The sequence below is a fragment of the Berghia stephanieae genome, chromosome 3 (assembly GCF_034508935.2).
Source record: "Berghia stephanieae isolate SIO BIC M18660-M18661 chromosome 3, UCSD_Bste_1.3, whole genome shotgun sequence".
NCBI classification, from domain to species: Eukaryota; Metazoa; Mollusca; class Gastropoda; order Nudibranchia; family Aeolidiidae; genus Berghia; species Berghia stephanieae.
Window position 1 is genome coordinate 63,652,880 of NC_088362.1, and position 22,931 is coordinate 63,675,810.

Consider the following 22,931-nt stretch of genomic DNA (forward strand, 5'->3'; position numbering starts at 1 on the left):
AGATATAAAAAGTTATAAAAAGTTCTTTAGAACCAAAAGGCCCATAGAGCCAGAAATTATCCTTGTTTCTGTAGTATTGAAGACAATAGCAATTGCTTGCTACCCTTTGAATAAAACGCTAGTTTGTCACAAAGCACTTTTCCCCAGATCTAGCAGACCCAGCCACCCAATCATTGCTGAGTAGACAGGGGAGTCAGAATAAAATTTTGACAACACCCAGGATTGATCCTGGTCTCTTTGTGATTCTTCTTCTTTTCCTTCGTGTTTGCTCAGATAGTAAGTCTACTCTCCACCAGACATGCACTGACCTCTGGAGATCTTAAATTAAATTTTATACAGTGCAATATTCACTAAATGTGCTCAAAGCACTTCACAAGGGGTCCCTGGTCAACAGCAACATTTAACATATAGTATGGGATGTGACACCTGTTGGGCGATATTACAATTATTTTCGGACAGAGACAATGCTTTTAACAGCCAGGTACTCATTTTACACTTGAGTACGGTGAGAAAATGTGAGTAAAAAGCCTTTTCCAAGGACTCAACTATGCGCAGAGCGAGGCTCGAACCAGGACCTTCAGATCCGAAAGCGAGTATATAGCCGCACAAGATCTTCCGGAGATTTTCCAGGCTCCCATGGAGTAAAAGGAGTGCAATCTAGATAGATTACCAAGAATATAAACTAATACCTTTATGACTTCACAGCTGACGACCGAACCGAATCGAGAGAAAATGATTTCCAAGTCATCTGATGTTGTGACAGGGTTCAACTTGCAAACAAACAGAACATTCTCTGGTGGGGCCAGGTCTTGGTCTGGTAAATCTCCAACCTGGCAAAGAAATCAAAAGACAAAGCAAAAAAGAGTTGAGAATGAATAAAGTTGATGATATTTAGATCTAACCAGTTAACTTTTGTACTCTAGAAAAACTCGTATTTAAAAATTTGGCGAGAAAACTCGTCCTTCAAATATCGATCGATTTAAATAACCCTCATCAAGGCAAAAACTCTCAAACCTGGGACTTTAAGGAAGCCTTTGTGAAGTCCCAGGTTTGAGAACTCTGTCAAAATCAGGGTTATTTCAATCAATGATATGTGAAGGACAAGTTTTCAGGCCAAATTTTTAAATATAGGTTTTCCCACACAAATACATTGTGCAGTCACATGAAACAACGACAAATGACATCCAACTTTTACTGATTGGCACAAGACTGAAGGGCTAAAGCTCAGCTGGTCCGGAAGTAAGGACAACAAATGCATGCTAAGATCTTTTTAAACTAATAGCTTCAGTTTAAAATCTAGCAAGTCATGTTGCTAAGAGAATATTAATTCACATATCAACAAATATATTCAGAAAGCAAATAAATCAATTGCAAGAATTAAAAGCAAAGCCCAAAAAAATTAAGCATTTGTATAATGCAATATCCACTTAATGTGCTCAAAGTACTGTATACATTATCCCAAGCCAACTGCTACACTTGACCTGAAAGATAAAATGTGACACCTTTAGATATTGCTATGTATCTTGACCTGTATTTTCATAATATCAGTCATGTTCAATTCTACCCAATTATGAAGTCAAATACGTGCTGCTGTCTTACCATTTCTAAAATTTGTGTATTCGCTTTGGCCTCTCGTTCAGCTGCCATTTCTGTCAGTTGTTCATCTGTCATCCCCTGCTCGTCTTCAATATCTGCGTCACATGGTATTCTGTCACTCTAAGATACAAAAATGGGCATAGATATTTAAGTATAAATTCTATTCATTGTTTGCGTAAGAGCAAATCCTAGACATAATTTGATTAAAGGGTGGATACAATTTTAAAAGATAACGATAGAAAAGTGGCAAACACAAAGATGAAGACAATGTTTGACAACCTGGTCTCCTTGTTAGAGAACATCAAATAGCCTGATTATCTCTCCTTGTTATGCCACCCCCCCCCCCCCCCCCCCCTCTTTGTCACTAGAACACAATTTAATTTTAATTTTAAAAGCAATATATGAAAGAAAGCCTATAAGATGCTGGTTATGTCAAAACCATAAAGTAACTATTTGGCATATGTCAATAAAATATGTTTTGTTGTGGAATTAAAACACTATTAATTTAATTTATCCTTCAGACAAGAGTAGTTTGAAGTGTTATTTAATCCTTGTGAGGCCAAACTATTGCTTTTTAAAGTTAATTGTAGTGACTACAATATTTATCTCCCAAAAATTTGCAATTTTTTAGATTGTCAAGAAGGCAGGTTTGAGACATATTACTGGATTGAGAACGTGGGACACATTTAATTTGATAATTGATAATAGAAAAATAACTATGCCATTCTAAGACTCTAATGTCTTTACTTATCTACATCAGAGAGATGTGGGAGCTACCTGAAGCCTGCGATCGTAAAAATACTAACAAAAATGTGAAAATGGAAAGGCTTCAGCTCTGGTTGTATTGTCCCCATTCGGAGTCTTTCCATTTTCATCTTTTTTGTTACTATTTTTACATATCTATATTTTATATCTTACATCCAACATTTCCTGTGTCGGTGGAGGTGACTTTGATGGAAAGGCAAGTTTATCTGGGTCATCGTAAGGATCGTCCAGGATAACGGTGTGGTAAATCCTATTATGTCAAACAAAAAGACAGATTATAGCATGTAAATAGAAAGTAATTCCTCCAAACTCCTTTCCACTCACACACACCCACACACACAAATGATAACTCATAAAACCATGACCTTGGTTTGTTTCTTACTTTACTGTTACAGCTGTAGTCAGGCTAGTCGCCTATCAGCCAGTTGTTACTGTCTTCAGTGCTTATTTCTTCTTTTTCGTTGTTTTCATGCTCATATTGCAATTTAGTTTGGTCAGTTTTCGGTGCATGGAACCACTCAGATGTAAGGCAAAACTGACTGGTATCAATAAAAAAAAATTAAAGGTGACTGACAGAGAAAGAAAATGGCAAACCAGATTTTGTACATTCTTTCATTTTATGAGAACGACTTTTGAGTCGTATTTTGTTCATCATGTTAATCACATCACTGACATTGAAGTGATAAGAATGTCAATAATATTAATAATTATTAATAATAAATAATAATAATAATAATAATAATAATGATAATATTAATAATAATAATAATAATAATAATAATAATAATAATAATAATAATAATGATAATAATAATAATAATAATAATAAATACAAGTATGCCCATTTTTACCTGATATCCTGATGAGGTCTGTTCCTGTCATCACAAAAGGCATCATTCAACTTATCAACAATGTCCATGCCCTCGGCTACTTCTCCAAATACGGTGTGCTTGTTGTTAAGATAATCAACACTATCGGCTAAAGTGATGAAGAACTGAGGACAGTTTCAATCAGGGTTAACAATTAGCAATTAGGATAGGAAAAATATTGGTCATAAACTAAATATAAAAACCAGAGCATAAAACAAAAACAATAGGAAAGTACTGGATCTATTATAATGAGATATCGATGAAGTAACTGTTTTTGTTTCATGTTATCATCATTAATATTATTATTATCATCACCATCAATATTATTATTATTATTATTATCATTATTATTATTATTATTATTATTATTATTATTATTATTATTATTATTAATATAATTGATACTATTATCATTATCATCATCACCTGAGAACCATGCATTCCACTTCCATTGTTCACCATAGACAAAAGGCCTTTCTTGGTGTGAGGAATTCTGGGAACAATTTCCATCTCAAAGAACCGGGCTTGTTCCCCATACATCAAACTGTTGCCATTTATTTGGGGTTTATGGTGATTGGAAAATAGAAAGCATGAAAAAAATATTATATAAATATTATCAGATATACGTTTATAAAAGAGATACAGTGATTTAAGCCTGATGCCACCTCATAGTAGACTAAAGTAAGCCGAATGATGAAGTAGAAAATGTAATTGAAAGATACTGAAAAAACCCCCCAAAAAACAACCAAACAAACAAACAAAAACAACCAGTAATAATAAAAAAACTGGAGCTTTTATATAGCACAATATCCACTAAACATGCTCAAAGACATGGGTCCCTGGCCACAGTAATACTCTATATGTAGGATGAGACATGACGCCTGTTAGGCGATATTACAATTTTTTTTTTTGAGAGACAACCCTGTTAATGGCCAGGTTCTCATTTTACACCTGAGTACGGTGAGAGAATGTGAGTAAAGAGACTTTTTAAAGGACTTAACTATGCACAGCTCGGGACTCGAACCCAGGATCTTCAGATCCAAAGGCGAGGGTCATACCACATAGCCATACAAAAAACAACAATATGATTATGATGCATATTAAAAAGCTCAAATAGAATCTGTCCTCCCCGTTTAAAACATACATTATATTGTGAGGGTGAGACTGTCATGAACTAAGTACTGCCTACTTCATGAAAATGAAATATTGATTTAATCTTGTGTGTTTGCATCTGTGTGAATGAGTGTAGCTTCTTCTTCTAGCTTTTTTTTTTTGTTCTCTCTACATTATTTATAAAACATAGCATAATTTCATTCACAAACAGTATGAATTATGCAACAAATTTTCAGATTTAAGATCTGTACATGAATTGGTGAATAAATCAGACACATGTTAAAGGCTATGAATGGATCTGAGTCCTTCAAACTAATCCTAACAGATATAGTGATATCATAACATTGACATATGCTGATCCACAAATAAATTCTTCAAATTCCAATTATTCATTCTGGGATATCTATCTTAATATTTGTTACACCTAGAGTGACGCAAAGTCTTTGATACATGTTTAAGCTTGTCAACACAGAAAAACAATAAATTAAAAACAAAAACAAAAAATAAAACAAAGAAAATTTTTTTTTAATCATAGAATGATAGCGGATTAAAATCTTGAATATGCTAAGTATTTATGAATCCCAAAGGATAGATTTTGGTCAGCAAAGCTATAAAGTGATGAAAAAAATCCTACCTAAATATTGACTCGCCCCCTCTGCCTGTCGCTGTGGGATCACCTGTCTGGGCTACTAAATTTTTCTGATGATGAGAGATTACAAAAGAGGTTACTAACATCAATTGTAGTATGGCTGTTCAAAAAATACAAACAAACAAACAAAATGAAAACAAAAACAAAACATAAAAAAAGAATTTTAAAAAATAAGTAATCTTTATATAGAGTGATATTCACACAATGTGCTCATAGGACTTTAGAAGTGATCCAAACGCAACAGCTAGACTGAACATATAGGCCGAGAAATGTCAATTTTAAGGTGCAGTTTTACAATTACTTTTGTCAGAGACAATGATGTTATCTACCAGATACTCATTATATACTTGAGTATGGTGAGAGATTGTGAGTAAAGAGCCTTTTCCAAAACCAGAGCTACAGCCAGAGACTTGAGAAAATGACATGTAGGTCAGTTTTTTTCTGTTTGTTTCTTAAAAATAAAAAAAAAACACGAAAACGCCCCCCAAAAAACTCAAGCTCTTATATAGCACATACCCACTAAACCTGCTCAAAGAGCTTTGCAAAGGGTCCCTGACCAACAGCAGAATATAACATGTGGAACAAGAAATGACGCTTGTTAGGCAATATTACAATCTTTTCAGAGACAACACTGTTAACAGCCAGGTTCTCATTTTACACGTGAGTAAAGAGGCCTTTTCCAAGGACCCAACAATACATTTTACTTGCAACTGCTTGGAAAGAGACATTAGCCTTCCCAGAGTACTTTCTGCAAGATATAACGGGTGGACGGGAAAGGGGATGAAAAAATCTCAATTGCACTTGGAACCACTGGCTTTACCGGCTAAAAATTGATAAAGAAAAGTCCATTATGTCTATAACATTCATCATTAAAAAAACAAACTTATCTACGCTCACCTGCACAGTGTGAAACAAAGAAAAATTGTAATATTTCATTTTGCAGAGCTTGAGAAAGTTCATACAACCTAAAGAAAATATAAATCAAAGTAATTATGGTACAGAGATAAAACAAGATAGTGAACAAGTGAACATACAGTAATAGTCAAAAGCCCCATAATATGATCATTGAAAGTAATATATATATTATATTTATAACTATAACCTGTTGAGAGCAGGACTGTATTTCATTTGAAATCATAATTTATCCCTTTATCTAGCTGATTGTAAACGTAGACCCTATCTTATGAGGAAATTGAAGTCTGAGCTGCATCAAGGTTAATGCTCTTCTTGTGAAAGTAGTAGCAGATATAATGTCTGGTTGGTAATAATGAACTCAACAGATCGATTGAAACAGTATATTAACAACTTCAATTTCAACTAGAATCATAAGGGAAATTATGGAACATTGAAAAGTAACGTTCAATCTGACTAGGAGAAGCAGAAGAAGAAGAAGAAGAAGAAGAAGAAGAAGAAGAAGAAGAAGAAGAAGAAGAAGAAAAAGAGAAGGAGTGAGGAGAAGGAGGAAGTGGAGGAGGAGGAGGCGGAGGAAAGGAGGAGGAAGTGGAGGAGTAGTAGGGAGTTTAATAGAAATTCTAAATGTACCTCACACACTTGAAGCCAATGTCATATGAAAGAGCTGGCAACACAGATTAAAAAACAGTTTGAATTTTGTTTCTATCTTGATTAGAAATGTAGTTACGGCAGTTCAAAGTCTGAAATTTCAGACCGATTTTTACCCCAAAATTACCATTGCAAAGTTGTGACCGAAAACGCGTGATGTTAATAAAAAATGGTTAAAACAGTCAATATGGAGTTCTTATCATATATTGTATACCAAAATGTTCGTCTTATCGAGGACAATGCATTTACATTAATAAAGAGGAAGATAAACATTTCAAATTAACACATTATTACATAATATGACGCAAATGTTACATAATCAAAAACTCGGCTAGACGTAAGAAAGAATTTGCTCTATCACTTTTGGATTTATCCCCAAAATCTCACTGAAACAATTTTAAATAATTACCCTCTTTTAATTAATACATAGAGAATAAAAAAGGGTTTGAGAGTATTTAAATGAAAAGATATAAACATGTTGTGTAATGACATAATGAGTTTATTTTTACCTATGGCAATTTAATTGCATATAAATCAAATAAAATGGTAGATTGAAAAAGTTCAAATAAATTGAAACAGATTCCCTATTATAATTAGAAGGAAAGTTCTGGCTTTTAATACTTTAAAAAATTCTGCTGAACCACTTTGGGTTTATTGCTATTACATCATTTGAACTGACAATTAATATAATTTTATCCCCCCCCCCCCTTCTCTCTCAAGATATGGGGGTGTCAAAACTGACAGAACTTCTTACCATAATAATTATGAAGGCTAAGGCCTTTAAAATATGGATACACATGATAAACATATATAAACATATGGGAAAGAAACTTGATGACTTGATGGCAAAGTAAAATAAAATAAAATTAAAGCAATTGGTATTTTTAAAATATCGATATTATTAATATCGAATTTCACAAAGAGAAGAAATATACAAACTTTTAAAACAAAAACTTTAAAATGCCTATAAATAAAGTTGGAAAGTATGTATTCAAAATAAAAACATAGGAAATAATAGTACTGAAAATATTATGGACTAAATTTAACATAATACATAACTAAATTTAAAATATCGATATGGATATCGATATCGCCCGGCAGCCATGATGAGAAGATAATGTAAACAAGGCATTTCGGCGCAGAGTTAAAAGGTGTCTGCGCATCGATATAGAGCCCTGAAATTTGGCATGAATAAAGTTTAGATGTTATTCTAAAAACAAGCGTTTAAATTTTAAAAACACACGCGGTAAATAAAAAAATAAATGCATTTGAAAATTGCCAAATTTTAAGTTCATATAACTTCTGGAAATATTAATGGATTTTTCCTTAATTGGCACCATTTAAAAGGAAATTGAAAGACGAAAATAATGATACCAAAATATCTGCGATATTCCTCTTTATAACGAAGTTATGCATCTTTAATTGAACCCTAAAACGCGAACGGCAATTTCCAGTCACAACTTTCCTATGGGCGAGTTGGGTCAAAATTTGACTGCCACTGCTGCTGCTCACTAAACTGCCTAGGAGTAGGAGGAGCAGAGAACTTAATGAGATTACCAACTTAATGACTTATATCTTAAATAAAGTTTTTAATCATCAAAATGGAAAATTTGATCCAAATTTGAACCGTTGACGCGAATGCATTCATCAAAATCAAGTAAATCAATCAATCAACTTCAACGAACCAAATCAACAATCATGATACCGGTGCCAAAAAAGATCCTGACCCCTAAAAACCCCGTTGGGTTAGACGTGATACTTACATCTTGGTCGTTCTTCTGTGTACAGATCTACTATTATGTCACCAATGGATGTCTCGATTATTACAGACATCTTCAATTGTGTTGTTCTTTTGCTATTTTGATTTTGATTCCCTTCCTTTCAAATCAACTTCAACATCACTATTTCGTCGCATACCAAATAAAGAGTGTGCATCAGTGTTGTAGTTGAGGCAGTGATTCATTCGTATCATTTTTATATCGACTCTCTCTCTCTCTCTCTCTCTCTCTCTCTCTCTCTCTCTCTCTCTCTCTCTCTCTCTCTCTAAAAGACACTGGTAATACTTTTAGTTCATACATAGAGCCAGTAAAATGGAAACACGAATGTTTCAAGTCTCGTCCTACATGTCACGGGTTGCTGTTTTTAGGGATCCCTTGTAAAGCGCTTTGAGTACGTTTAGTGAATATTGCGCTATGCAAATGCTCAAGTTTCAAGTTTGAATCATTACAAGTTTGCACTCACACGGGGAACAAAAATAAGACAAAGGGAGATTAAACAAGTAAGGGAACAGGTTGTCGTACCAATAAGGTCGCAGATTCAAACCCCATCGCCTCCGTGAAAAATTTTTATTCTCTTTTGTCTTCTGGCACTTTTCTACTCACTTCATCTCTTGTTGTAAGTAGAGCGAAATATATTATTCATAAAACAAAGCGAAAATGTAATTAACGAGTAAAAACATGAGAATGTTTTTATGTTTTTTGTTTGTTTTTTTTTTTTTTTGTGTGTGAGGTTTTTATTGCGCTTGCGACACTTTGAGATCATGCTAGCGCCAGTAAAAAGAAAGAAATGATTTACAATTAATGGCGCACAAGAAAAAGTAAAACAAAGGGATGTTTAAAATTAGGAATAAAAGAGACCATTGGCAATTTATCAATGTCCCTATTTTGACATTATCCAGAAGGCCATTTCAGGCACAAAGGATTCCTCTCAAATGCTTCCAAATTAAAACTATAGACTGGTACATAAAAGAGAGATATACAAGGGAAAAGATGTCATCTCTAAAAAAAAGGAACTCTGCATTTGACTTCCCCTCTCATATAAGGATCCCTGCAAGGACCATGAAAAACCCCCGAACAATCTCAATCCAAAACAAGATAGAGAGCATGGAAAGGTAAAACAGATTTAGAGGATAGAAGATATATTATACAGTATACAGCATAAATGACACCTCAGACCCTGTTCAAAGGTCGCTGGTCTCATCTAGTGTGTATGATTACTTATAGTTGGATTTCCGGCTTGTTCCAGTGTTTGTGTGTGTGTGTGTTTGTGTGTATATATATATATATATATATATATATATATATATATATATATATATAATATATATATATATATATATATATATATATTATATATATGTGTGTGTGTGTGTGTGTGTGTGTGTGTGTGCTCAGAAGAAAAGAGAAAGGAGCGCTGCTACAGACTACCCCACTCCCAAGTGAATGCACACTCTTAATGTTACTACTTTGATTAAAAAGCATCAACACTTGACGTTCCACGAATGGCCTTGAAAAGGATATTCCATATCTGAGGACCAAGTGTTGTTGAAAACGATCTCCCACCGCCATAAAATGAGTAATATTTTGATTTGTTATTTACTTTGGAGTTTAGTGTGGTCAGATGAAGACAGTCTGTAAAACAATCCACACTGCTTGAAGGTAGCATGAGAATGAACTTACTTCAGTTTTTTAAAAAAGAATTCCCTTACAGAAACAATGCTCCTGTAGCTGAAGTACCTATATAGATATATCTCAGTCTCTATAGCATTAAATAGGCAGTTGCAATTGCCAACTATCCTTGGGCAGAATGCTGGTATAGTTCAAAATACTTTAACTAGATCTAAAAGACCCAGCTACTCAATCATTGCTGACTGGTCAGGGAACTCAGAAAAAAAATATAAACGACACCAAGAGTGGATATCAGTCCCCTTGATTGAGTGTTCTATATGGGAAACCCCATATTTATTACATTCTGGCACTATCTTACAGTCGCAACACCACCTTATTTTGAATTGATACTAAACTAGGAGATGTGGATTGTAAGATAATATATTGAACAAAAATTTATAAAACAGTTTTTAAAAAAGAACAATACACAGGTTTCGTGCTCAAAACCCTTCTTCAGCCAATAACAAAACAATAATAACATTAATACATCACTTAAATGTCATTTGGAGATTGTACTCGTCATCTGTCTCGATTTTAGTGATGTATTAATTAATGTTTTTATTGCTTTGGTTATTGGGTGAAGAAGGATTCCGAACCTGAAACATTTCATGTTTGGTATTTTGTTCTGTTTTTTTTTTTTTGAAGCTGTTTTATTAATCTTTGTTCATTATTTATTTTTAATTGAATATTTGATTTTAAAAAACCCCGGCAAAATAAGTGATTTTTTAAATATGAACAATTTATTCAGCAAGTCATGATTAATGACATGAAATAAATTACAATTACAGGAATAACAATAGAAGAATGAAATAAAAAAGTTCAGGAGATCAACAATGAGATGATGACATCAATAAAACAATGCCTGATACAAACATAAAATGAAACAGTTCTATATTTTTTATCATTGATACAAAACTGCTTCAAGCTGTGGACTGTAAAAAAATATGAATATAACAGCCTCAAGAAAGAACAAATTGCCAAACACAGAATATTTCGGGTTTAAAACTCCTCTTCAACCATTTTTTGTTCTTTTTCGAAGTTGTCGTTATATTCAATTTTGTCCATATATTTTGTATTCAACAAATCATTTAGCCTGTGAGTATTTATCAAAACATATATAACAACATGCATTGAAATTGTCTCCCATTCGGAATAAAAGTCTGTACAACAACAAGGAAAGCTCATCATTAATGATGATTTAATTTCTATCAGATCCAAGGCGTGTCCATTCTGACGTCATCAGCTACACAACGTTTTCTGCCAAGGGTTGTTGTTGGGGTTGAATTTCTGGGGATGAAAACAAGTCTGGTTATTTAAAAAAATAATTAGTCAACAAATATAACAGTAATATTTAATATACTTACATCCTTCATACGACTGTCGGGCTAAAAATATAACGACAATCAAAGTTTATTTGTTAAATCACTGTCAACAAAATGTTGCATTCATAGGCCTGCAGGCATTTGCACATTAACCATTCACATTCAAATTCAATTTCCGATCAAAATTGGAAGGCAGATAGCTTTTTTTTACTTTTTAAATTAATTTTTTGTTGGATATTGTACTTTATAAAAATGTGAGCTGTAGTCTCTCATAACACCAGAGAACAGCGTATTAATCTATCCCCATCCTTGGACGTACCATGATGGAAGCCAAAGGGCTGATGTCTGAGTAATATCTTCTCATCGCTTCCTGTACATCTAAGGGCATAATGGTCGTGTCCCAAGAATAGTCCATATTGGCTGGGGTCCACTCTACATAGGCAAAGAAAATAAAAAGCTATGTAAAATATTTTAAACATAACACTTTTTTATGAGTAAATGACAAGGAAATATCATAATAAATAACAATATCATACTTTGGCCACATAAAAAAAAGACAGGAATCAATTAAAAAGCTTTGTATGGAGGGTACTTGCACATAAGCAGGATGCATGGCACAGATGAAAAAGAAGAAGAAAAGAATAATAATAATAACAACAACAACAACAACAACAACAACAACAACAACAACAACAACAACAACAACAACAACAACAACAACAACAATAATAATAATAATAATAATAATAATAATAATAATAATAATAATAATAATAATAATAATAATAATAATAAGAAGAAGAAGAAGAAGAAGAAGAAGAAGAAAGATAGAAAGAAAGAAAGAAAGAACGAAGGATATAAATAAATAAATGTGTTACAAAAATAAGATCTATCATCTCAAAATGGTTTTCTGTCAAAACTATGAATTATTGGTTTTTGTCGTTCTAAAACGGAGGTTATGTGGTCTTGTGGTATGACACTCGCTTTCAGATCAGATGGTTCTGGGTTCAATTCCCACTCTGAGATACACATAGTTGAGTCCTTGGAATGGGCTTTCTACTCACATACTCTCACAGTACGCAGGTGTAAAATTAGTACCTAGCTGTTAACAATGTTGTCTCTGTCGGAAAATAAATGTAATATCTCCTAACAAGCATCATGTCTCGTTCTACATATTACATGTTGCTGTTGGTCCTTTGTAAAGCACTTTGAGCATGTTAAGTGGATATTGCGAGATTTAAAAAAGTTCAAGTAAAATACTGTAATCATTCTCCTCCATAAAACATTAAAACTCAACCCAAGTCTGATATTTTGGGCTATAAATTCAATTTTCAGCATCTCAGTCATCTCAACATGATACTGATTTGAGGTGATGGGTGACATATTTGGACTTTAGATAGAAAAAAAGTAGTCCAGAGACATGAGGCCCATGGATCCAGAGTTCATCCCCGTTTTTACAGTGTGAAATGGACAATAGCAATTGCTTGCTACCTTTGGATAGGACGCTAGTCTATCACAAAGTACTTTCCACCAGATCTAACAGACCCAGCTACCAAACCACTGTTGGGTGGACAGGAGGGTAAGAAAATATCTTGACTGTACACGACTGGTCCCTCTGTGTGTGAAGCGAGTGCTCTACCAACTGAGCGATTGGGACCCCCAGACTTTAGACAGTCGCCAATCAAACCACGATAAACTAAAATATAAACAGCTAGAGCTCACCCTCTTTCTTTTTTTCTTGTTACTGCTTGACGGGTTGGTTGAGGTCGGCGTGGTCGGATTGGAGCTGGTGCCTGAGGGAGGACTCTGGAAAATGTTCCAGAGATGGAGAATAGAAAATAACTTGTGAGTGTGATGGAGGGTGATGGAAAATAAGGCAAAAACGATTGTAAGAAATTATACACAGACAAACACACATACACAGACAAACACTCACACACAAAGATATACACACATACATACATACATACATACATACACAAACTCAAACGCATAGACAGACTAACACACATACACACACAGACAGACATACACAAACACACACACACACAAATACTCCCACCCATAGACAGACAGACACACACACGTACATACATATACTGCTTTGTGGCCTTGTGATATGACATCTGCCTTCTGACCTTTGGGTCCCTGGTTTGAATCTCATTATAGCAGTTCAAAGTTAAGTCTTCGCTAACAATTCCCTCACTGTACTCAGGCATAGAATGAGACCCTCGTCGTCAACAGTATAGTCTCTGTTGAATAAAAAATCATAGTGTCTTCTCCAAGGACACAAGGTTTGATCACCTGCAGAAAGTCTTGAAACAAGATACCCACAGGTCAAAGGCAAATCGTCAAACCACATGATCACAAAGCAACCTGGATTAGCTATTATAGTTTCTATACTGTGCGACTATGTAGTCTAACACTTGCTTTTTGATTGGAAGGTCCTGGGTTTGAGCCTCACTCAGCACATAGTCGAGTCCTTGAAAAAAGCTGTTTACTCACATTCTCTCACTGTACTCAGGTGGAAAATGAATACCTGGCTGTTAACAACATTGTCTCTGTCCAAAAAAAATTGTAACAACAGGTGTCATGTCTCATTCAACATGTTACACGATGCTGTTGGTCAGGGACCCTTTGTAAAATGCTTTGAGCACATTAAGTGGATATTGCGCTATATAAATGCTCAAGTTTTAATTTTAAACTTTTTTGTATACCCACCATGTTGGGGACTGAAGACGTGCTGGAGGAGTCGGCCTTTCCCAGCAGACTTCCAGAATGTAACTGTGAGTACGTGACACACAGAGCTGGTCTGCATCGACTCATGGGATTCCCTGGCTCCACACGACGGTCTTGTTTCACCAGCAAGGCCAGATCCACTAGCTACAAAAGGGAGAGAACATTTTTAAAAATCAAAAATATATTATATATATGTGAAATTATTATTGGTGCAAAATTCAGAGCAGTATAAAATGAGTGTCAAAATGGCTGCATTGGACAAAAGTGAGTTGATTTTCACTCATTTTATATATATATATATACCTCGGGTGCGAGACCCCCCTCTACCCCAGAAAAGTTTAGAAGCCTGAGCCTACCAAACTATAAATAATGTAAGTCTGAAATTTCACCACATTCAAATTCCTTTATTGAACTTTAGGTAAATCCTGTTTCAGGCGTCTGAACTGCACTATAAATCTGACCGTTTAGTTTCCCGCTGTTCCGAGCGCCGACGTAACCTCACCCGACAGGTAACCGGGGTCAACAGCGGTCAGCCGATATCAATTCCCAGAACTAGATTTGACGTACATTGGGTGATACCAATGGATGATTTCCGTACCAATTAACCTCACGATCTTCGTGACGATGCAATTCCACCCAAAATGCAAAGAATTCTCGCAGACCTCCTCTTTCCATCGGTCCAACTTTTATTTCAATACCTCCAGTACTTATTCCACAAGCTGTGATTCAAATTCACCTATTTTTCTATAACATTTAAATAAAATTACTGGTAATTACCTCAGGATTATAAAAAAACGTTTAATAAATTTCAAATTTTTTTGGTGTGATTCACAAGGCACAAGTTTTACTACGAAATGAGGTAAGTTTCATTTACTCTTCAGTTTTCATTATTTTGTAACGATTATTTTTCCGCGGTAGGTCAGGAGGTAATAATGATATTACTTCTTTAGCCTTGTTCTTGAAACGTAATATTTCGCTGCAGTTTTATTGTTAATTATATTTTTTTTTCTATTTTTTCAACGATGAGTTAATTTGATTTTTAAATTGCATAATTTCAATTATCTTGCTAATGCTTAATTTTAAATGACATTGTGTGTTGGGCCTCAACTTAGCTCAACTGCTTGAGCATTAGACTTACGTGTAAATGATCCAAGTTCAATTTCAAAATATGTTAGAATTTTCCTGCTCCCCCTTTCTTTCACCAAATTGGGTGAAGTTTGTGGTTTTTCTTGTTCCAAATGTATGCATAGATAATACAGAGTGTTTTAAAACTCATTTTATTCATTAATTCACTATATCATTGCTTACATCGCTCAGTCAATTTTGAATTTTCTCTTACAGCATGGATCACACAACTGCAAGTCATAACCAAGCCTTGAATTCATAATGTAGGACATGTGGTATGATTTATTTAACACAGAAATAGAAACGTGCCCGCAGGAAACCATTTAAATGTTCAAAATATTCTAATAACATTCTTTTAGTCTATGGGACTGACACGCCATTGGACAAGCAAGGAACACACTCATAATTTATGTGTAAAAAGTACACATTATAAAGCACATTGAACACACGACTCATTAGCTTCTTTGTATTTTCTCATTGCCAAGACGCAAATAATAAATAAATCAACCTTGAAACGGGTTGCACTTGCATGATTGATATCGACATAGTAGAATATAACAACAAACTCCAAAACGCAGGAGAGACTTTCAAATCTCATGCACGAGCCACTCACCCTCAGGGATGGTCCTATTGCCTCTGAATTGGACAGAATACCGCATTACACCACAGGCTTACCACAGTAGGTCATTAATTGGCAACCACTGCCACAAATACTTACAAGAAAAAGTCTACACGCAACTCACACTTACAAATATCCAACAAACAAAGAACTGCACCCACGACCCACTCATCATTGACGACGCTTGCAGTATTGGATTAATTTTCGACAATATAAACAAGGCCTATAGTCATGTGCACAACTTTATTTCACACACAAAATTGATCAAAGCAGACACAATCCAATATTTCAAAGTGCAATAAAACATTACATGGATACATACAGAAAATATTTTCCAAACAAAATAATCCCAAAACACACCTCCTTGAGTACCATTGCATACCACACATCACTCAATATAAGTTTGGACTTAGACTTCTTGGAGAACAAGGCACAGAGACCTGTCACCAAACAACAGCAAAATTGGAAAAAAAGAGCATCCGGCATTATCAATGATATGAATAAAATGCGATTTGTCATCAACGTAATGCAGATAAAGACCGGCCCCAAACTACACTGACGAGTTTGAATGCTCGTAGCGGATATATTTTTGTTGAGGAAAAATACGTTTTTTGTGAGTAGAAGTATTTACATCTAATCTTTATAATACATAAAATTCAGACAAATCCATAGCAACGTTTTTTTCCCTCTAATTTTTGAAATGTTGCACCCACTATATTTTTTGTGTAATTTGTTACTGTTCATTGATAACTTATATTGAGAAATCTAGTAATACTATGAAAAAATAAAAAACACACAGTAAAAGTAGAAAATATAAACTTTTATACCAAGTAGTGATATTTCAACTCCAGACAATAAAACAAAACATTGTTAAATTGAGCGAAACGGCAATCCCCGTTAGATAAATTCCTCTCGGTGATTGACAGCTCACCGTGACCGGGTCAGCAGGTGTCAAGAACGGGATACCGTCTCAACTAAACTGTTGTCGTTGTGTACGCTATGCATGAAAATATGTTGGAAAATGTCAACTCTACGATTGTTTTAATAAACGTGCCTATTGGTTGCTGTAACCATAGAGAAGATTTGGGACGTAATTCTCACATTTTGATGTCATTTGTTGATATCCCATTTTGTTTGATGACAATGCCTAGCCTTTTGGCCTGTGATCCAATTGATTTTATAATATATATATATATTATATATATATATATATATATATATATATATATATATATATATATATATATATATATATATATATATATATATATATATATATATATATATATGTGAGTGTGTGTAGGTGTGTAATCGTTTAAAAATTTTTTAAAATCATTTAAGTGTAAAGATAAGATGCTTTATTGAATGTATATTAACAAAAAAAAATGTGTATTGCTCATCGTACCTGGGCAACAGTTTCATAGGCCAGATAACTGAATATCTCTGTAGCAGTTGGAGTGAGGACTATCTCTGGGTTGACATTGACTGCTAACCAATCTCGGAATCGCTGGGACTTTGTGTAACGCTGACCTGAGATATGAAGTCAGTGAAAGTGAAATTCATTATTGGTATTTTAAAAATATGACTTTGTGTTATGCAGGATAATCCAGCATGAATTGAGATAAAATCTGTCAATGAAAGAGATGCGCAAGTTGCAATGATTAGATAGATAAATAGGTAGATATAGAATTAATGTATACTTTTACAGTACTGTTTCATGCTACTAGGGCAATCTACGGGAAGTGTGCGTAATCGTTTTTGTTGTTTATGATTGAGTGTTGTTTCATGTTGTTATAAACAACAATACCCATTGCACACACTTCCCATAGACTGCCCTAGTGGCATGAAACAGAACTGTAGAAGCAAACAATTGTTATATATTTATATATTTACTGCCCCTTTAATATTAAAGTCGAGCACTGTTATTTTCGTGGTTTTTATTTTATAACTTAAAAGATAGGTAGATAGATAGACAGAACAGTTGATTGATGGATTGATTGATGAAGGGATGGACGGATAGATGGATGGATTAGAGAGACAGGGAGGAGCAGAGAGAGAGAGAGAAAAAAAAAAAGAAGTGGGAGGGACATAGAGAGAGGAGAGGGAGACGGACAGAGAGATGGAGAGGCAGAGAGATGGAGAGAGAGAGAGAGGGGGGTGAGAGGGAAAGAGAAAGAGAGAGAGAGAGAGAGAGAGAGAGAGAGAGAGAGAGAGAGAGAGAGAGAGAGAGAGAGAGAGATAAAGTAATATAATAAATAAGATTAACAACATGAAAACAACTCATGAAGATGAACTGACAAGCAAACCCCCTCCCCACCTCCTTCCCTCTATCAACTCAGTCAGATTATGTGTGTAATCATTACACAACACATTAAAAAAAAAATCAATCAATGAACTGATCCAATAAATCAGAAACATCATCATCATTATCATTGACATCATCATCTTCATCATCAGTTCCTGTTTCCCATGCTTCATACTTCCTATGGCTCTCACCAAAAGAGACTCAGTCAATCCACAGGGCTCCCTTTTCATGGACATACAAAACAGAAAAAGTCTCTCTGAACTTGAAGGCTTGACCAAACACAAAAGACGCTGAACATAACTAGTTGCGGGCTTAAACCGCTCTGCTCATCCGAACAATTGTGTCTGTAGCATCGCAACTTGTTGGTGTCTTGTGGTCTAGTGGTATGACACTCGGCTTCGGATCAGAAGGAAGGCACATAGTTGAGTTCTTGTAAAAGGCTCTTTACTCAAATTCGCTCACCGTACTCAGGTGTAAAATGAATACTTGGCAGTTAACAGCATTGTCTCTATCAGGAAAATTGTAATATCGCCTAACAGTACAGGCATCAAGTCTCGTCTTACATATTACTTGTTGCTGTTGATCAGGGACCCCATTTAAGCACTTTAAGCACGTTTAGTAGATATTGCCCAATATGAAAGCTCAATTTTTAAATATATTTTTATTTATTTTTTTGTAGAATGCAATGTGTGTGTGTGTGTGTGTGTGTGTGTGTGTGTGTGTGTGTGTGTGTGTGTGTGTGTATTTCCCGTAATTCTTACTGAAGTTGGTTTGTCTCGCTTTGCAAAACTCGATGTAGGCCTGTGTATCCATTCCCTGAGCTTGAAGTTCTGCCCTCTGGGATAAAAAGATGGATGGAGAAATGGAAAGAGATTTTAGTCATTCGTAGATGGAGCCAGTTCATACAGGCCATTTCTACAATACCCCGCACTATTGGCTTGCCCTATATTTAATAATAATAATAATAACAACAACAACAACAACAACAACAATAAAAACAACAACAATAATAATAATAATAATAATAATAATAATAATAATAATAATAATAATAATAATAACAATAATAATAATAATAATAATAATAATAATAATAATAATATTAATATTAATAGCAATAATAATAATAATAATAATAATAATAATAATAATAATAATAATAATAATAATAATAATAATAATAATAATAATAATAATATAATAAAATAATAATAATAATAATAATAATAATAATAATAATAATAATAATAATAATAATAATAATAATAATAATAATAATAATAATAATAATAATAATAATAATAATAATAATAATAATAATAATAATAATAATAATAATAATAATAAAAATGATGTGTATTTATCTATGCTTTTTTCCATCCAAATCTCAAAACTCATCCAAACATCCACAAGAGAACTCACCACCATCCTCTCATGTTTGATGACATCCACTCCTTTGTCATCGAATAAGGATACGAGCTCTCCTATGTGAGGAGAAAAAAAAAGAAAATTATTATCATTTGTCTTCTTTTTCTTCATATTTTATATAACGTGAATAGTCAGATGAGAGAAGACAGATTGAAATGGTTCGGACATGTTCACAGACGAGAGAGTACGTGGGAAGGAAAGTATTGGATACACAATTAGCGGCAACCTGCATAATGTGGGATAAGCTGAAAGAAGAAGTCGGTGAATAAAAGACAGTAAAGACAAATATCTTTAATTTTAATAAAACAAGTAACTAAAGTATGTTGGTTTTATATGAGATTCCATTAGAGATCTACCAGAATGCCATTCACATCGAAGTAACTCCGTACTGTAACATAGTAACTCAATCCATGGCCAAATTTCCGTGTACCCTGCGATATAAACCGACTGATTTGGTCACACTGAGCATTACTGTCCATGTTGGTTATATAAATATATAACCTAACAAGAATAAAATGATGGTACCTTCCGGTGTGGCTATGTGAAATAACACTCTTTCTGACTAGAAGGTGTGGGGTTCGAGTCCTGCTCTAAGCAGCACATAATAGAGTCTTTGGAAAAGGCTCTTTATTCACATTCTCTCACTCTACTCGGGTATAAAATGAGTAGCTGGCCGTGAACTGTTGTCTTTATCGGGAAAAAATTGTATATCGCCTTATAGGTATGACACCTATAAATGACCTAGGGACCCCTTGTAAAAAGCTTTGAGCACTCGCCAGATGCTGAAAGATGTCTTTAAAATTATGTTTTGTTTGTTTTTAGAGCACTTCACAAAGTGTCCCTGGCCAACAGCAACACTAAACATGTAGGATGAGACCTGACGCCTGTTAGGGAACAATGTGATATTCCCCCCCCCCCCCCCCCCCGACAGAGTCAACACTGGTAATGGCCAGGCATTCATTTCAAACGTGAGTATGGTGAGGGAATGTGAGTAAAGAGCCTTTTCCAAGAACCAAACTATGCACAGCTCAGAGCGGGTCTCAAACCCAAAGGCGAGTGTCATAACCACTAGATCACATTGCCACATGTACCTGTTTGGTCGATTGTCGACAGAAAGTCATAGCAAGCTTGAAGATTTTTTCCCATGGCTCGTCTCTCTGCTGCACTCTTGTCCAGTTGAACTGATGGAGAAAGGAGGAAAACATAAATCTTTGAGTGTTAAACTCATTTCCATGGTTTTTATCAAAATATTTCATTAGAAAAAAAAAAAAAAAGAAAAAGATATACCACTTAACAGATTTAAATATATAGGAGCAAATGTTTGTGTGTGCGAGTTTTCTTTTTTTTTTTGGCTCTCCTGTAAAATTCTCCTGATACGCAACCCTTTATCATGAGATGGTAAAAATATAATACATTTTTGACAATATAAAAAAAAAAAAAATCATATAGCAAAATATGAATATGAATCATGTCACGCCATGTGATAATGTATGACACGCCATGTGATAATGTATGACACGCCATGTGATAATGTATGACACGCCATGTGATAATGTATGACATGCCATGTGATAATGTATGACATGCCATGTGATAATGTATGACACGCCATGTGATAATGTATGACACGCCATGTTATAATGTATGACACGCCATGTGATAATGTATGACACGCCATGTGATAATGTATGACACGCCATGTGATAATGTATGACACGCCATGTGATAATGTATGACACGCCATGTGATAATGTATGACACGCCATGTGATAATGTATGACATGCCATGTGATAATGTATGACATGCCATGTGGTGTTGATGATGTTGTACATACACAGATTGATGTCCACCTTCTTCCCATCGTCGGGGTTCAGACTGCCTTTGATGACATTCTTGTAATCTCGGACTTCGTAATATCGAATCAGTCTTTTCAGTTTGGTCTGACAAATGACAGGAAAGAAGACACAAGTACAAATGGCATTCGTTGCACTTCAAATATTTCACCATATAAAAAACAAATATATCTATAATAATAAAAATACAAAGGACTTCCATTATATTATTTAAAAAATAATAATTAATGTCTCACTGGGGAATGCTTAAAGTTCTTTATAAAAAAAACACAAAAAACCAAAACCCCAAAACCCCCCCCCCCCCCCCCCCCCCCCCCCCAAAAAAAATACAAAAAAAAATAAAAAATAAAAAAAAAATTAATTAAACTGACATATAAACTTATCTTGATGGCGTAAAGTGAAATGATCAGTCTTCTATTTCAGCTAGGGGAAAACATTGATTTTTAAAAAGTTAATAAAATATCCAGCTTTGAATGTTTCAGTTGTAGGATATTTTCCACCATAAAGAAGAGAAATGAAGCCCAAATGTCATATTTGTGGGAATGAATGCGATTACCTGTACCATAATACCGTTTACAGACGATGAGTGACAAATTCCCACATGCACATGCCACATCAATCATAAATTTTTGTTTATGCAAATCATTTCATATAGAGGAGATAATCACGACTTTTTGATAGGGTTTAGAAAATTTAAATTGGATTATTTCCCCTGCGACATGGTTTGATATTCTAAAAAAATAATATTTCTTTTGACTAAAATGTTTCATTATTTTTACAACTCTAGATTTATTGATACATTTGATTTTTTCCCCCTCTCCAAAATGTTAGAAAGTGATGATATTAGGGTTACTGTGTCGTTTTTTATTCATGTTAATATTCTTGAATATCTATTTCAAAAGAAACGAAAATTTCCTTTATCAAAGCATGTATGAATATGAACAGGAGGCCACTAATGCGAAGATATTGTTGAAGATGATGATGATGATGATGATGATGATGATAGCAATAACAATAATAAGTACAAACCTTATCTTTTCGTAGGAGGAATAGGACATCCTCTATAGAAATGTTCTTGTCACCTCTGGCTGTGGTCACGTCCCAGGCTTTGTGTATCTGGCAAGAAATACCAACTCAATGACCAAGATGTGACGTGATACAAACGGGTTGGATTGGATTGGATGGTGGGTCTTCTATGTGTAATATTTATGGATACAGGGTTTATATTTATTTGGCAGGAAATACCAACTCAATGACCCAATATGGGATGTGTACAAAGGCGTTGGATAGGATTGGATGGGTATTCTAGGTACGGTGTGTCAGATTGGTGGATACAGGGTTTATATTAATTTGGCAAGAAATACCAACTCAGTGACCCAAGATGTGACGTGTACAAACAGGTTGGATTGGATGATGGGTCTTCTATGAATAATGTGTCAGATTTATGGATACAGGGTTTATATTTATTCGGCTTTTTATTGTACGAACGGGTTGCATTGGATGGGTATTCTAGGTACGGTGTGTCAGTTTGGTGGATACAG

General features: G+C 34.4%; 2 protein-coding genes across 3 annotated transcripts in view; both read right to left on the minus strand.

The window, feature by feature from the left end:
• LOC144968184 (peptidyl-prolyl cis-trans isomerase sig-7-like) overlaps positions 1-22,931 on the minus strand; it is a 51,937-nt gene that overhangs the window by 5,817 nt on the left and 23,189 nt on the right. The window contains exons 1-8 of one of the 2 annotated variants that reach the window (XM_078906274.1): positions 8,316-8,495; positions 5,890-5,957; positions 4,978-5,042; positions 3,657-3,774; positions 3,213-3,355; positions 2,515-2,611; positions 1,600-1,716; positions 690-830 (exon numbers count right to left, since the gene is read on the minus strand). In XM_078906274.1, coding sequence (XP_078762400.1) covers positions 690-830; positions 1,600-1,716; positions 2,515-2,611; positions 3,213-3,355; positions 3,657-3,774; positions 4,978-5,042; positions 5,890-5,957; positions 8,316-8,385 — 819 coding nt within the window. In that variant the 5' untranslated portion in view covers positions 8,386-8,495. Of the gene's footprint in view, positions 1-689; positions 831-1,599; positions 1,717-2,514; positions 2,612-3,212; positions 3,356-3,656; positions 3,775-4,977; positions 5,043-5,889; positions 5,958-8,315; positions 8,496-22,931 lie in introns of those variants that run through there. The other variant, XM_078906276.1, reaches the window with a different exon arrangement.
• Positions 10,717-22,931, minus strand: part of LOC144966907 (transcription initiation protein SPT3 homolog) — a 15,073-nt gene continuing 2,858 nt past the window's right edge. The window contains exons 3-12 of the mRNA XM_078903611.1: positions 22,420-22,506; positions 21,372-21,477; positions 20,628-20,717; positions 19,531-19,592; positions 18,870-18,945; positions 17,209-17,333; positions 14,042-14,203; positions 13,043-13,126; positions 11,640-11,752; positions 10,717-11,285 (exon numbers count right to left, since the gene is read on the minus strand). Of these exons, the coding sequence (XP_078759737.1) occupies positions 11,699-11,752; positions 13,043-13,126; positions 14,042-14,203; positions 17,209-17,333; positions 18,870-18,945; positions 19,531-19,592; positions 20,628-20,717; positions 21,372-21,477; positions 22,420-22,506 (846 nt within the window). The 3' untranslated portion in view covers positions 10,717-11,285; positions 11,640-11,698. The remainder of the gene's footprint in view (positions 11,286-11,639; positions 11,753-13,042; positions 13,127-14,041; positions 14,204-17,208; positions 17,334-18,869; positions 18,946-19,530; positions 19,593-20,627; positions 20,718-21,371; positions 21,478-22,419; positions 22,507-22,931) is intronic.